Raw genomic sequence first — 14,039 nt, forward strand, 5'->3', positions numbered from 1 at the left:
CTTGTGGGATTCAAGATAGAAGACTATTTTCTTTTGGATCAAGCTCAGATCATAATTCCTTTTCTTTTTCCGTAGCATGTAATAGGCACACCACCACAGACTAAAGGGACACTGAAAGTTAAGAAGAGAGTGTATGGAACGATACCCAGAACACTGGCAGCGTCTGAAGAGATTCTCTTGCAAGTATTAGGTACAAAATCCAGCCACCTACATGGGTGAAGAAGAAGACGACATGGAAGAACAATTACGGATTGCTGTACAAAGAACAAAGCTTTAGTGTAAATTTACAGTTGTTTGCCAGCGCGCGTTGGACAAGCTTGGCTCTTCTAACCCTTAGGATTGGCTGCTGAAGGGATTGGCTCTTCTGACCCTTAGGATTGTTGGCTGTTGAAGGGATTGTAAGACCTATCAGAATTAAGTACCACAGATTAGCAAACACCCTTTAGATCTCTGAGTTTTAAGGAAGAAACGTCAATCTTTGCCAACTACTGACTGGAGGCCACAACAAACGGTAAGAATCTTCAACAAGGAGAATTCAAGGTGTCAGTTTGAAGTACCTTAATCTTTAGACAAGCCCTGCAGAAAACATCTTCACAATTAAATCGAAGAAAAGAGGATAGATATAAAGCAACTCACCTCACCGGGCAAGCAAGTTTACCTTCTTAGGAGCTGCTTTTGTTGTGTTGGAGCTGCCTGGAGTAGATATGGGATCATGAGGTTTCAATATCTCAAATGAACAGCACAGGCTTTCATCTATGCTCAACAATGCACCTGCATTATCGAACTCCCCGCAGTAGTTTGGCGCTGAAAATAGAGTAACTAATTTTCGTTCTCCAAAAAACTCGTATCCATCCTCAACTACCTAGGATAAAATTTTATGTGAGTTGTACATTTGTATCGCATGAGTGGATGGATATATAGGAACCGAAGTGAGTAGGAAGAAGGAAAAGGGAGGAGGAAAAAGCTCTACTAACTTGATGACCACGGCATACTAGATCAAGATCATGCTTTTCCAAGAACTCTGCAAGTTTATCAGCGCCAAAGGTAACTGAAACCCCACGATTGCTTTCGCCCCATCCTTGATTCTTAGGATCAGGATCAGACCATAATAGATCACAGAGAAGGCCATAGTCTGGGATTTCAATGGGCCTTGAGATTTCTCTAATTTGATCCAAGCTATTCAGCTCCGGTGAAAGGCCCCCGTGCATGCATAATACCTTTTTATCAATCAATGCTGCCATGGGTAAACAATTAAAGCAATCACAGAATGTCTTCCATAGTCGAACATTGAATCTCCTTTTACATTCGTCGTAAAATCCATAGACTCTGTTTATTTTTGCATCTTCATGATTGCCGCGTAGAAGAAAAAATTTATCAGGGTATTTGACTTTATATGCCAAGAGCAAACATATTGTCTCCAAGCTTTGTTTGCCCCTATCCACATAGTCTCCGAGAAATAAATAAGTTGAATTAGGAGGAAAGCCACCTATTTCAAACAACTTGAGAAGGTCGAGATATTGTCCATGAATATCACCTGTAATATATATGTATATATATATCTCATGCATTAAAACAGAAAAATATCTTTATCCAAGTAATGTAATTCACTGTTTAACAGACATACACAACAAAATATACACTTAACTTTGCTAATCTAATAAGTATTTTATAAAACCATTAGCGTGCATAAAGTTATGGCAAACTACATTTTTTGCCGAATTAACCTAAAACCAAAGAACAACACTATGATTTCAAATATTTTGGATCACATCTGATTAGCAAAGTTTTAACTACTAAAATTTCTTTGAAACTTATGCTGTAGCAAACACACTTACCAATCATCGAAATTATATCCAGTAAAATTTCTTTACAAAACTTAAGTACAAAATGACTTGAAAACCTTTAAGTAATCATTGACATATTTCTCAAATTCACTAATTAAGTATGTTGTCATGAAATGTAATGGTCATATTAATAATATGCAATGATCATCTAAGACGTTAGAGGCAAATTGTAACACCCCAAACAATCCTACACTATAAATAGAAGAAGGAACAAAGTTCTATGTATGACTTGAATGCTCCTCGTAATAATTTGAGCTTTAAGCATTTTAGGATGCATGTAGCAAACCAAAAACTTACTTTGTCATGACACATTTGGTTATCTTGACATCAAGAATGATTATCTCAATAGTTATATAGACCAATATTTCAATGAAGATATTAGGTAACTTAATAGTCATCTGAAAAATGAATGACTAATTATAAATTATCTCTTGTAATTAACTATCCTTAGTATTTCAATCTCTATACTTTCAAAAGTTATATTGAGATCTTTATATTTACGAAAGTGAGACATTTAATCCCGTTGTTTCAATAAAATCATCTATCTTTCTTATTTTTAATCTTGTAAAATTATATTTTAAACCATGTATAAGGATCTCAATATTTTACCTAATCTAATATATTTTTTGAAAACTATAGAGATCAAAATGCTAAAGTAGTTAATTATGAAAAATAATTTATAATTAGCTCGAAAATGAAATATGTTCTTTATGACAAAAGTCTGCAACATATGTGGACGAAGCAAACGGATGGAAGAGTAAAGGAAAAGGTCCTCTCAGAATATTAAGCTATTAGGAAAAAGCCCCAAATTTATGTTTAGCTCATCTACAGGCGAAGGATCTGCAGATTTGCCCTTTGGACGTGAGCAAACAGTAGTTCGTGCTGAAGCTTTTGACCGAAGAGAAGGAAGACAAAAGGGAGATATACGACGAACATTGGCCAAGCAAGATGATGTGCCAAACAAGATCACCCTATTCGAACAGCAACCAAATAAGACCAATTCTTAGAGCACGAATCAAGAAATCGAGGAGAGACTGCAGCGATGCGGCAAAGGAACGGAGAGTGAATGCAGCAAAGGAGTACGAGAGAACCGACCGCAGATCTTGATGGGGGGGTGGAGGTCGAGGAGGTTGGGCTGGGCGAGGAAGACGTTCTTGGCCTCGAGGCAGAGTTGGCGGATCTCCGCCTCCGACAGCTGGACCTGGCGGCCGCTCCGCCTGCCCTCCAGCAGCCGGTGTATCACGTCGTCGAGCACCGCCCCTTCCATGGCCCCCATCGAGCTCTTCGTCGTCATCATCTTCCCCCCTTCGTCGTATCGGTGGCGGGGGAGGAGGAGGCGACGACGGGGACGACCCCTTTTTTATTTTCCGTTTATTTATTTGAAGAAGAATGATTCAGAGGCGCGGCGATGCGAAATAGGCGTTAGTTTGGAGCCCACGAGCATTTGGTACGCGCACAATTTACGCGCGCGACCGACGTCCCATCTGGACCACCTCGGCGGGCAACCGCTACACGTCCGTGGGGTCCAGCATTTCCCGCGCTTCAAATTTGGGCCTGCGATGGTGGTAGAAAAATATTCTCCATTTACTAATTGGTATTTATTTTTGTGTCCGAGAGAGTTTGTCGGTAGAAGAAAGTGCAGAGGCGTTGGGAGTCATCAACGCTAGTTGACTGTCCTTCATATTCTGGATCAAAATGCTTGCACCATATCTTTTTACCTATTCTGGGCCTTACAGATTAAGGTCCATCTTTTTTGCCTCGAGAAGATTGAAGGAGAATTAAGGTTCATCTATTTGGGATGTTTCTATCAAATTTTTGGCATTAATTAGTGAATCTCATGAATTCAAAAATGTGAGCTTATAACTATCGAGTCCAATATAGATTCACATCAATCCGCTAATTTCATATATAACATGTGTCTATGTGGACTAATTATTTTATTGTGTTTATACTTCATCTGGTATATTTGAGAATTTTTTATCTTTGTTATTAGAACTAGTCAGGGCAATGGGTGGATGATGAGAATGAGAGTCATGTTAGTGAACTGATGCGTCGTGGCCGATGAGTCAACACAGTTTGATCAATAGGTCATTGTAGGGAGCTCACGATCGGTCAGAAGATGTGTTGAAGCTGACTTATATTGGCAAGGTTGAGATGCTGACATCATCTGTGGGAAGGCGACTCTTGGTCGAGGCGCTGACACCGTCTTCCGGGAGGATGTCTCTCGGTCGTGATGCTGACACCGTCTTCCGAGAAGGCGTCTCTTGGTCAGGGCGACTGCGCCTCCGGGGGTGGTCGAGCTCCTGCACAGAAGGCCCTCGTCGAGGGAGTAGGGTTCCCAACTTTGGCCCCTCGTAGATCAAGTCAGTAGTTGCCACTTTTCCTCCTCCCTTTCTTCTTCTTCCTAGCCAGATGCTGGTCAGAGGCTTTTATACTATTACGCAAGGATCGATTGTACGTGGACTTGGCGTGACGACCGATCACGGGGTAACGAGGTGGTACCTTCATGCGGTCGTTGCTCGGAATACACGAAATGGCGCCATGCGGTACCATCCTGAGCTTTCCAAGACAGGACTTATCGAGGGGTGCCTCCTTGATACGGATTTTGGCTCGACGTGGGGAAATACCCCCTCGTGCTGCAGGGGTGTAATGCAACACGGGTTGTGACGTGGTTGGAGTCCAAATTTTGCCTTATGAAGTAGGACTTCCTAACTTTCTGCTTACCTTGGAACACAGATCCTCCATTACTTCAAGTTGTTCTCTCTTCCCAATAATATTGGAGCTGCACAGAAGATTCAACATAAGTTGATGCAAAATCTGTGACCAAATAAACACTGAATCAACCTGAACAGTGGAAAAAAGAAGGGAAATGCATTGCAGTTGCTAGAACAATCCATTACTAATCCCTTCCAAGAGGAGCCATAAACGAAATCATATAGAGGTGTGACATTTAAGAGAGAGAGAGAGAGAGAGAGAGACTGATTTATTGCTACTTTAATGTTATGGCATTCATGAAAGAAGTTTCAACATAAGTTCACACAGATTCTGAATCCCACTAAACACATTACAGTTGGAAAAAATAAGATAAATGCATTACAGTTGTAAGTATAATCCATTTATAATCCCTTCCAAGATAGCCACAAACGAAATCAGAAAAAGGTGTGACATTTAAGAGGCAATAACTCTATTCCATTGCTATTCTCATATCACAGGGTTTCGAATTTAGCTACTACTATGCATTGGACTTTGCCATCAAAGATCAGGGTCTAAAATAAATGTTCCTATATCAGTTAATAACGCTATATTTATCAGAAGGCAGAAAAATATCAAATACACATGCAGCTAAATTGGAACTTTTTAGCCAAAATTTGGCAGGACAACACAAAGACATAATACTGGCAAGATTTATTCAAGATAGTTCAAAGTGAAGATACATCAAAAAATGACAGAAGTACTACAAGCTTCAAAATAACTCTACCTCAAGCTTTTAATGACTCCAGTTGTTAAACATAATACAAGTGGAGAACATTATGCATCAAATAGTATGAATTAGCTCTCCATGGAGATACCAGGTGGGGCACATTCTGCAACAGTGATAAAAATGAAAGGAAGAAATGATCATCACAAAGAGACCAGAAAGAACTGACCAGACTAGGCGTTGTATGGACCAAAAGTATGCTTCCAACCTCCTTGACATGTTGTAGTATAAGCTGTGTGTATATGAAACATATACATATGAAACATTGATACATGACATTTGTTAGTCAGTTCATGATTGGTTCAAGTGTAGGTAAAGAAACAGAGAGAACAACTATACCTCAAGATAGTAACAGTAATGCATATATATGCTTTGACCTTCAATGCACCTTGTTGTCTTTGAACAGCTTACAAAAGGATTAATAGAAATTGTAGAAATAACCATCATAAAAGACATTGTTGTCAAATGCAGTGGCCATTGAACCAAAAAAGCCGACGATATAAAAGCAAAAAGAATATACACTTTTTGTTATAAAAAAACACATCAAAAGTAACATTCATTGTAGACTAGTACAATTAAGTCCGGAACACACGAAAACATCACAAAATACAAACTAATAAAAAAGGCTTGTGATATTCAACATATGCATCACGAACAAACACAATAAAGTCAATATTCAACAAAGTTTCTACTCTCAATGTCATCAATTTCATCTCTTAGCACAAACAGAACCAAATTTCAAAAGCATTGCTCATACAGCCAAGATTATGAATTACCACAAATTATACCGTTTTGCATTCTAATTGCCAAAAAAATGAAAACCCAAACCCTTGAAAACCACTTCACCAGTGAACAGCTCGACCGTTGTAAGCAGGTATCCACCTGTTTGGTTCTGAAATAGTTTTAACACCCCAACCAGCCTGGCCGCCAGATCGGTTCCTGATTTTCGCAGTCTGTCGTGGTCCGAACTCACTATGCCTGGGTTGGCCTGAACAAGCGCCTGGGTCAACCAACATCCGGCTTGAGGTTCTCACTTGGGTGGCGCCCAAGTAAAGACACCTTGCTCAGATAGGTTTGAGGTGCTTGGGTCTCGCCTCGCCAAGCACTTGCTAGCAAAACTGGTGTCAGTATAACATATGCAGATATGATCTAGAATCCAAATTCTTCAACTAAAGTACAAAATTAAGTAATCTCTATCACTGAAAGAAACAAGATTTTATGAATTTTTTTATGCTTATATCGTTTTCAACTTCAAAGTAACCTAACCTTGTGACAGTTACATTTATGAATAATGTGATTTCATATTGTGTGTGATAGGATGGATCATAGGAATGTATGAAAACTGATTGTCTATGTAAAGCTTGTATGACAGAACCTATTCTTTCTTGTATAAGGTCTCCAAGAAATACCTTAGAACCATGAAGAGTTTCACAATAATCCTGTCAATCATATATTTGGCTTGGCTATTTGGGTATAAAAAATATGACGAAAGTTTCAGCTCAGAAAAGCAAAACATTCTATATTTAGTTCATCCACAGATCCAGATAGAAGACAGATTAAGTCACTGCAAAAAATTACATCTAGAGGACAATAATATGATAATTTCACTAACCAGAGTAGGATGCAAGTTCTAAACAATGAATAACAAACCATCTATAATTCACAGAAATCAAGAAAAATTCTTTTATTTTGCTCTACCAGGAAACTGGTTCAGCTAGCATCCTTGAGCCTTTTTATTAAAGCATCTAATGATTTCTGCTTTGGATTCTGCCTTGCACCCCTTGTGCCAAAAGTTCCAAATAGCCGATCTGATGATTCCCTGAACTTCTCAGTTACTGTGATCACCTTCTTGTAGTTGAGCTTGTTGTAGCTCCTTTCCGTGATCACTGGGTTAAGGAAATTCTCAGGGTTGTTACACATGAGCAGATTAACCAACTGTCTTGCCTCTAACAATGCAAGCTTTAACTCATTAGCAACGAAATCATCAGAATCAGTAAACAAGCGAGATTGGTCGTCTGCAAATGACTCAAACCTCTTAAGATCAACATCAATTCCCATCACTGCATTCAAATTAAACCTCTTGACAGTGTCACTAAGGAAAAGACCCATGATAGTGTTAGATATATAGGTCAAGACACCCTGAAGTATCCGTCGAAGGACTTGGATGGGCAGTATCTGAAGTGCTGTAGAAACCAATGTCTCAAGGTATATTATCACCTCATTGGAGTACTCATTCCCACTCGGGGGTGGGCTGTCCGCCATCCAACTAATACTGTCTGTCAGCATCATGAAATCATTGATCTTCTTCCTTAGCAGCCCCAGAAGGAGCTCCTCTGTTGCGATGCGAGACTTCTTCAAAGGAAACTCCCTTCTTACCTTCTCTGCTATGCGCAGTGGAATGCCTGAAAGCTGGGCTGCATGGCGAAACAAGAAGTTGCAGGCCTGCTCCAAGATGACCATATTGGCAGCCACCTGCATTGCCTGGGAGACACCAAGACTCCTGGATTCGATGTGGTGTAGAATGGATCCATCAACGACCTCACCCAGGAGTCTCTCAAGGTACTTCTTGACGATAGGGTAGATGTCAAGCTGCCCACCGTGAGACATGAAGCTAATCGAGTCCTTGATGAAGGACCGGCAGATGACGCAGAGGTCAGGGACGCTGGAGGAGAAGGAGGCGACGTAGGGAAAGGCTGGGGTGATTTCAGATGTCTGTATCTGAAAGGAGAGCACGTTCTTGGAATACTCGAACTCCGTTTTCATAAGCATCTGCTCAAACTTGTCGGCGGCAAGGGTCTCAGACACCTGGCGGCGGCAGTCGGAGAGGAGAAGGTCATGGTATTTGTCGCGGTGCTTGGAGAGAACGTCAAGTAGGGGGTCGACCGAGTAACAGTAACGGTGGAGTGTGACGCCGAGGAGGCTGACGTAGTCCTTGATGAGGAGGAAGTGGTTAGCCGTTTGCATCCGGGAGAACTGGTCCTCGAGCACTGACACCATCTTGGTAATGGCGATTTCCCAGAGGGCGTCAACATCGGGCGGTGCGATGAGGCCGCCGCCAGTGCAGAGGATGCGGTCCTCGACGATGAAGAATCCGACGATCTGTGCGAAGAAGATCTGGTGCGACTCGAGGAAGGGAGTCAAGGAGGAGACCTGGAAGTCAGAGGTGAGTTGCAGTTTGCGGTTCTCGAAGTAGTACCGCCGGAAGCGCTCCTCGAGGCCGAGGGTCGTGTGGATGTGATGGGCACGGTAAAGAGGGATGAGATCGAGGATCGAAGCTTCGCCATCAGAGAGGGCCGCGGCGAGGTCGTCGGAGTCGTCGCCAGACCAGTCGTCCTCCTCCTCCTCCAGGCGGAGGGAGTATGGATGGTCGCGGAAGATAGAGGTAGTGATGGTGGAGCCGGAGCGAATACCTTGCTCTTCGGCCTGGCGCTGGCGGGCAGCAGAGGCGCGGTCGATGGCGATCTGGCCGAGGTGGCGGCTGGCGACGCGGATCTGGACCATCCAGTCGGAGAACTCCTCGAAGATCTTCCGCTCGACGTGGGCATGGACAGCGGGAATGAGGCTGACGAGCATGCGGCGGATGGTGGGGTGGGGAGCGGCTTGGAGCAGGTCACGTTCCGCGGCTGCGATGGCGCGGAGCGCGAGGTAGAGGCGATCAGCGGCGAGATGCTCGTTGGCGCGGGCGAGGAGGGCGAAGAGGCGGGAGCAGAGGCGAGCAGCGCGGATGGCGGCGGTGAGGTTGTCGGCGACGGAGCGGGCCTCGAGGTAGGCGTCAAGTGCTGCAAGTAGGGGGCCGACGGTAGACTGGACGGCGGCATTGGAGTCGGCAAGGGCAGACTTGAGGGAGTCGACGTCGGAGAGGAGGGAGCGGAGGTCGTCGACGGCACCCATAAAGTCCTGGTAGTGGGCCTTGCACACGTCCTCGATTTCCACCTCCTTGGACCGTGCGAAGTGATGGAGGGAGGACAGAAGCGCCTCGGGCCGCCCGGACGCGAAGGCCCGGCGCACGAAGGGTCCTAGGTCCTCTCCGTTACGGATCGCCGTGGACAGCTGCGCCTGCTCCACCTCCGTCGCCCCCTCGCCGCCTCCCACCGCCGCCATTGCCGATGAATCCGGTGCCACCTTCCGCCGCATCGATCAGCCCTCGTTTTAGCCCTCGATAGAGAGGGAGGGAAGGAGTCATGCGCTCGTCCGACTTGCGTATAAGACGGGAGGACTCTGCCTGCTTCCCCAACAGTGGAAACAGAGTTATTGGAATGACGAAAGCACCCCTTTGAGTCCGGCTCGCCCGGGGCCCGCGTGCGGAGGACGAGGGCCGCGTCATGACTCGGGTCTCGACGCGTTTAAGACGCCGCGGGTGAGGCCGCCTTAATACATGCCTTCGTCGAACGGGACCCACCGATCAAGCAGCAGAATTGACAAAAGTCATACGAAAATTTATATGCAAGAGAAAAATATAATAAAATAAATCAAATAAAAAGTTTATCTTTAAATCCTCTTTCCCCAATTGCATCCATGTATTTATTTATTAGTTCTAATAAATACAAAAATCTGAAGAATGAGATTTTTTTTTTTCCAATGGAAGGAGAAGGTGTTGCATCAAATTTAAGTACTTTTGAAGCCAGAAAATAGGAATAAATCAAAGATGGAAAAGCTTGGGGATTCAGAAGGATCTCATGGAACCAATATGGAGAGCAAAGATGATGGGTTGATGGATCTGATATGGACTTCACAATAGAGCAAACTCAACTAAGAAAATTACTACCTTTGGCTATATCAATTAGAACTCAAGTTCAATCTTGGACTAATTCTGATCATCTAAAACATAATCTTATATCATGCCTATGGTCATTTAAAATCTCCTATATTCTAAAACATGGAAATGCAACATACTTTGCTTTACAATAAATAAAAAAATATAGAGCATTATAGACAAATTAGGAATGATCTTAATTTATTCCAACAATCATTTAAGATTTTGTCATTTTTACCTTTTAATAATACACATCATCCTATGGTCTTGTAAAATCTCCTATATTCCAAAACATTGAACCTAATAAGGGTTAGGTGATTTTACTGCACTCTCTAGTAAATCTTGGGAAACACCTAATAAAGAGAACACAAAAAAGGCATCAGTCGACAATTTGTCACTCCTAGATACAACCATTTTAAGGATAAACCACTAAAGGTATATGGAAAACTGTGCTAACCAGAGACTTGAAAACCAGAGGAGAAAGCAGATAAAACAGTAAACAGTATGATGCATGTAATCTGAAGTCAATATTGTAGCATAGTAAAGAAGAATTTTAAGAGACAATTTAAGATGGCAAATGCAAACCAAAGATCAAGGAAGGTCAAAATTAACAAACCTTGTGATCTCTGTACTCTGATATGGGAAAGATGATATCATAAGGAATTATACTGTTCTTCGATAATCCAGAAAATAATTCATAGAAGAAAGAAATATCTGATCATACAACCTGAGAAGCTGAGCAAGATACATCCCAAATCCTCAAAAAAATTATGTTTCACTAATCTGCCAAGACCAAAAAGTAATCTCTTATAATAAACCAACTAAAATTTTTGGTGACACTTTTAATAAAACATATCACTGGTAAACCCACCTTGCCTTCAATATGTTCTCTGTCTTACTGCTAGCATTGGTTAACCAGAAAGCACATCTTTGAACTTGAGGAAAGTAGTATCAGTCAACTCCACAATCACCAATAATCCCCACAAGAACATGCCCCATCCTTGAAATGATGAAACCGATTGATATCTCTAAGTATTATCTCCGTGGAAACAATCTTGCATATGAACTTGAATGCTGTGTGGCAATCTCTACACACTCGAAGATTTTTCTTCACTCTAATTGGAACTCCAGCTGGAGTACTGATCAATGCAAATGCAACAGCAAGCTTCTCACTGTGATGAGAAAGGAGAACTTCCTTCTCCCCTGGTTCCACATCATGGAGATCGGTCTCAACCATAGGAACATATCCAGCTTTTCTCATTAGGTCCCCAAGCTCTTCTAGCTTAGCATATATCTCAGCTGTCCTATCATGACTTCTATCCCCCACTATGAAAGTATAAATTTTGTCTTTCATTTCAACCCAACTCATTGCGGGCTCCTTCTTCACCCTGCTATCTTTCATCAACCTTCTGACTTTGGCAACATTGTCCCACATGCTTGCTGAAGCATACATGTTTGCAAGCAGCACATGTGTTCCAGACTTCTCAGGCTCAAGGGCAAAGAGCATCTCAGCTGCTTGTTTACCCAATTCTATATTTCCATGAACCCTAGAAGCCCCTAAGAGTGCTCCCCATACTGAAGCATTGGCTTCAAAAGGCATACGATGCACGAGTTCCATTGCTTCATTTAATCTACCAGCACGCCCAAGAAGGTCAATCATGCATGCATAATGCTCTTGTGTTCGTTGAACCCCATACATCTCTTCCATCAGATCAAAATATTGTTTTGCCTCATCAATAAGGCCCGCATGATTACAAGCACAAAGAACACTAGTCAAGGTAATGTGGTTTGGAGATAGACCCTCATCAAGCATCTTAGAGAATAAATCCAAGGCCTTCTTCCCATGCCCATGTTGGGCGAGTCCTCCAATCATAGCAGACCATGAGACAATCCCCCTCTCTGGTATCTCAGAGAAAGCTAAGGTGGCATCTTCAACACTACCACACTTTGCATACATGTTAACGAGTGCATTCCCAGCAAACACATCATACATAAACCCCATCTTTAGCACATGTACATGTATCTGTTTCCCTTGTTCATAGGCAGATAAACTAGCACAGGCATTAAGAAGGCTACTACAAACAAATGAATCTGGTTTCAGGTCCTGATTTAGCATCTCACAGAAGACTTTGATAGCTTCCTCCCCTTGCCCACTCTGGGAGTGAGCTGTAATCAAAGATGTGAAAGCCACCACATCACCAGATTGGCATTCCTCAAAGACTCTCCCTGCCTCCTCCAGGCAACTGCATTTCCCATATGCATCAACGAGACCATTTACTACATGAGGATCTGACAAAAACCCTGCTCTTGTTGCGAGTCCATGCACCTGCTTGGTTACAGTAATTGCCTGCAAGCTTGCTGTGGACTTAAGAACTGCCGACAGAGTGGTTCGGTTAAAGATCAGACCTTCTCTTCTCATCTTAGAGAAGCAGGCGAGGGCTTCATCATCACTCCCACTATGTGAACACCCCGAGATCAAAGCATTCCATGATATTAAGTCCTGTTCAGGGATCAAGTAAAAGGCCTTCATTGCATCATCTAAACAATTGCATTTTGCATACATATCAACAAGTCCAACACCGACAAATGAGTCAGAATCTGAACCAGCCTTGATCAAGTTACCATGTATCTGCATGCCTAAATCCAGCATCCCTGTTCCTGCACAAGCCTTAAGAACGCTAGACAGAGTGAACACATTTGGAACCATTCCTGATGCCTTCATCTCCACCAACAATGCCAATGCCCGGCTATCATGCCCATGAAGAACACAACCAGCAATAAAACAGTTCCATGAAACGATATCCGGTCGAGCAATTTTCCCAAAAACCATAGCTGCAGCTTTGGCGTTTCCCAACTTGGCGTACATATCCACAAGAGCATTGGTGGTAAAAGGGTCCGAGTGGTATCCAAGCCTGGTAAGGTAGCCATGAACTGCCCTCCCGCAGGATAAATCCTGCGAGCCAGTGCATGCATTTAGGATGCAGGAGAAGCCAAACTCATTCGGCCTCATTCCATCCATCACCATCTCCTGAAACAATGACACTGCCTCCTCGAACCTCTCATTCCTTACACAGCCTGCGAGCAATCCGTTCCACGAGACAGAATTGCAGTCGGTAATGCCGTCGAACAATCTCTTGGAGTCTAAAAGGAGGCCGAAATTGGCGTACATGACAACGAGGGTGTTCGCAACAAAGACGTCGGACTCGAACCCGGTGACTATGACGAAGGCGTGGACTAGTGTGCCAGCGATGAAGTCGGAGGAGACAGAGCAGGCCTTGAGGACGGACGGAAGTGTGAACTCGTTGCTCCGAACGCCCAAAGATCGCATCTTTCTGAAGGACAACAGCGCCTCGCGGCCGAGGCCGTTGTTGGAGTACGCGGAGATGAGGGCGGACCAGGAGATGTGGTCCGGGTCGGGGAATTCGTCGAAGAGCTTGCGGGCGGATTCGGGGGAGCGGCATCTGGAGTACAGGGTGAGGAGGTGGTGGCGGAAAGGAGGGCCGAATGAAAGGCCGCACTTGGCGAGGTGGGCGTGGATCTGACCGGCTCCGCCGACGGACTGGGTGGCGGAGATGAGGGTTGTGAGATTGGAGACAGAGGAGGCCGGGGATTCCGGTGGAGGGGAGAGGTGGGAAGAGAGATTGGCGGCGGAGGCGGGAGTGAGATGGTCTTCGAGGATGGATATGGCGGCGGTGTGGAAGGGCTTGAAGGGCGAAGAGGTGGGAAGGGGGAGGCGGCAAAGCTTCATCACAACCCCATGGAAGAGAGGAAGCGTATAGGACGGGTAGGGAAGCAGCATACATGCAGACGCAGTCCAACACGAGTCAGGCCATAATTGTTGGGCCCAATCCAAGCCGAGTGTTACCTGCGCTGGCAGCGGGTTGGTCTCACCCAGGTATATCGACTGGTTACTCTTTGCACAGCGACATCTGTATGCTTGCGAGATCTCGATGCATGAATGAAT

At 43.9% G+C, this 14,039-nt stretch overlaps 3 protein-coding genes across 4 annotated transcripts; all 3 read right to left on the reverse strand.

Annotated features, from left to right (window-relative positions):
- Positions 1-63: 63 nt before the first annotated feature.
- Positions 64-3,208, reverse strand: LOC135618798 (serine/threonine-protein phosphatase PP1-like). Of its 2 annotated transcripts, XM_065120042.1 has the most exons (5): positions 2,940-3,208; positions 975-1,534; positions 659-862; positions 558-576; positions 65-405 (listed from the first exon to the last, which is right to left on the reverse strand). In XM_065120042.1, the coding sequence occupies exons 1-4, from the start codon at positions 3,139-3,141 to the stop codon at positions 559-561; spliced, it is 984 nt and encodes a 327-aa protein (XP_064976114.1). In that variant the 5' UTR covers positions 3,142-3,208; the 3' UTR covers positions 65-405; position 558. The 2 variants fall into 2 exon arrangements, with proteins under 2 accessions (XP_064976113.1, XP_064976114.1); XM_065120041.1 differs by having other exon boundaries at positions 64-576.
- Positions 3,209-5,858: 2,650 nt separating this feature from the next.
- LOC135618801 (exocyst complex component SEC15B-like) lies at positions 5,859-10,604 on the reverse strand. The gene is made up of 2 exons (XM_065120046.1): positions 7,021-10,604; positions 5,859-6,427 (listed from the first exon to the last, which is right to left on the reverse strand). Exon 1 carries the CDS (start codon positions 9,454-9,456, stop codon positions 7,033-7,035), a length of 2,424 nt encoding a protein of 807 aa, XP_064976118.1. The 5' UTR covers positions 9,457-10,604; the 3' UTR covers positions 5,859-6,427; positions 7,021-7,032.
- A 142-nt stretch (positions 10,605-10,746) lies between these two features.
- LOC135618800 (pentatricopeptide repeat-containing protein At4g14850-like) lies at positions 10,747-13,994 on the reverse strand. Its single transcript, XM_065120045.1, has 2 exons — positions 10,947-13,994; positions 10,747-10,858 (listed from the first exon to the last, which is right to left on the reverse strand). Exon 1 carries the CDS (start codon positions 13,872-13,874, stop codon positions 11,043-11,045), a length of 2,832 nt encoding a protein of 943 aa, XP_064976117.1. The 5' UTR covers positions 13,875-13,994; the 3' UTR covers positions 10,747-10,858; positions 10,947-11,042.
- Positions 13,995-14,039: the final 45 nt, after the last annotated feature.

Source organism: Musa acuminata, chromosome BXJ2-8, assembly GCF_036884655.1.
Source record: "Musa acuminata AAA Group cultivar baxijiao chromosome BXJ2-8, Cavendish_Baxijiao_AAA, whole genome shotgun sequence".
NCBI lineage: Eukaryota > Viridiplantae > Streptophyta > Magnoliopsida > Zingiberales > Musaceae > Musa > Musa acuminata.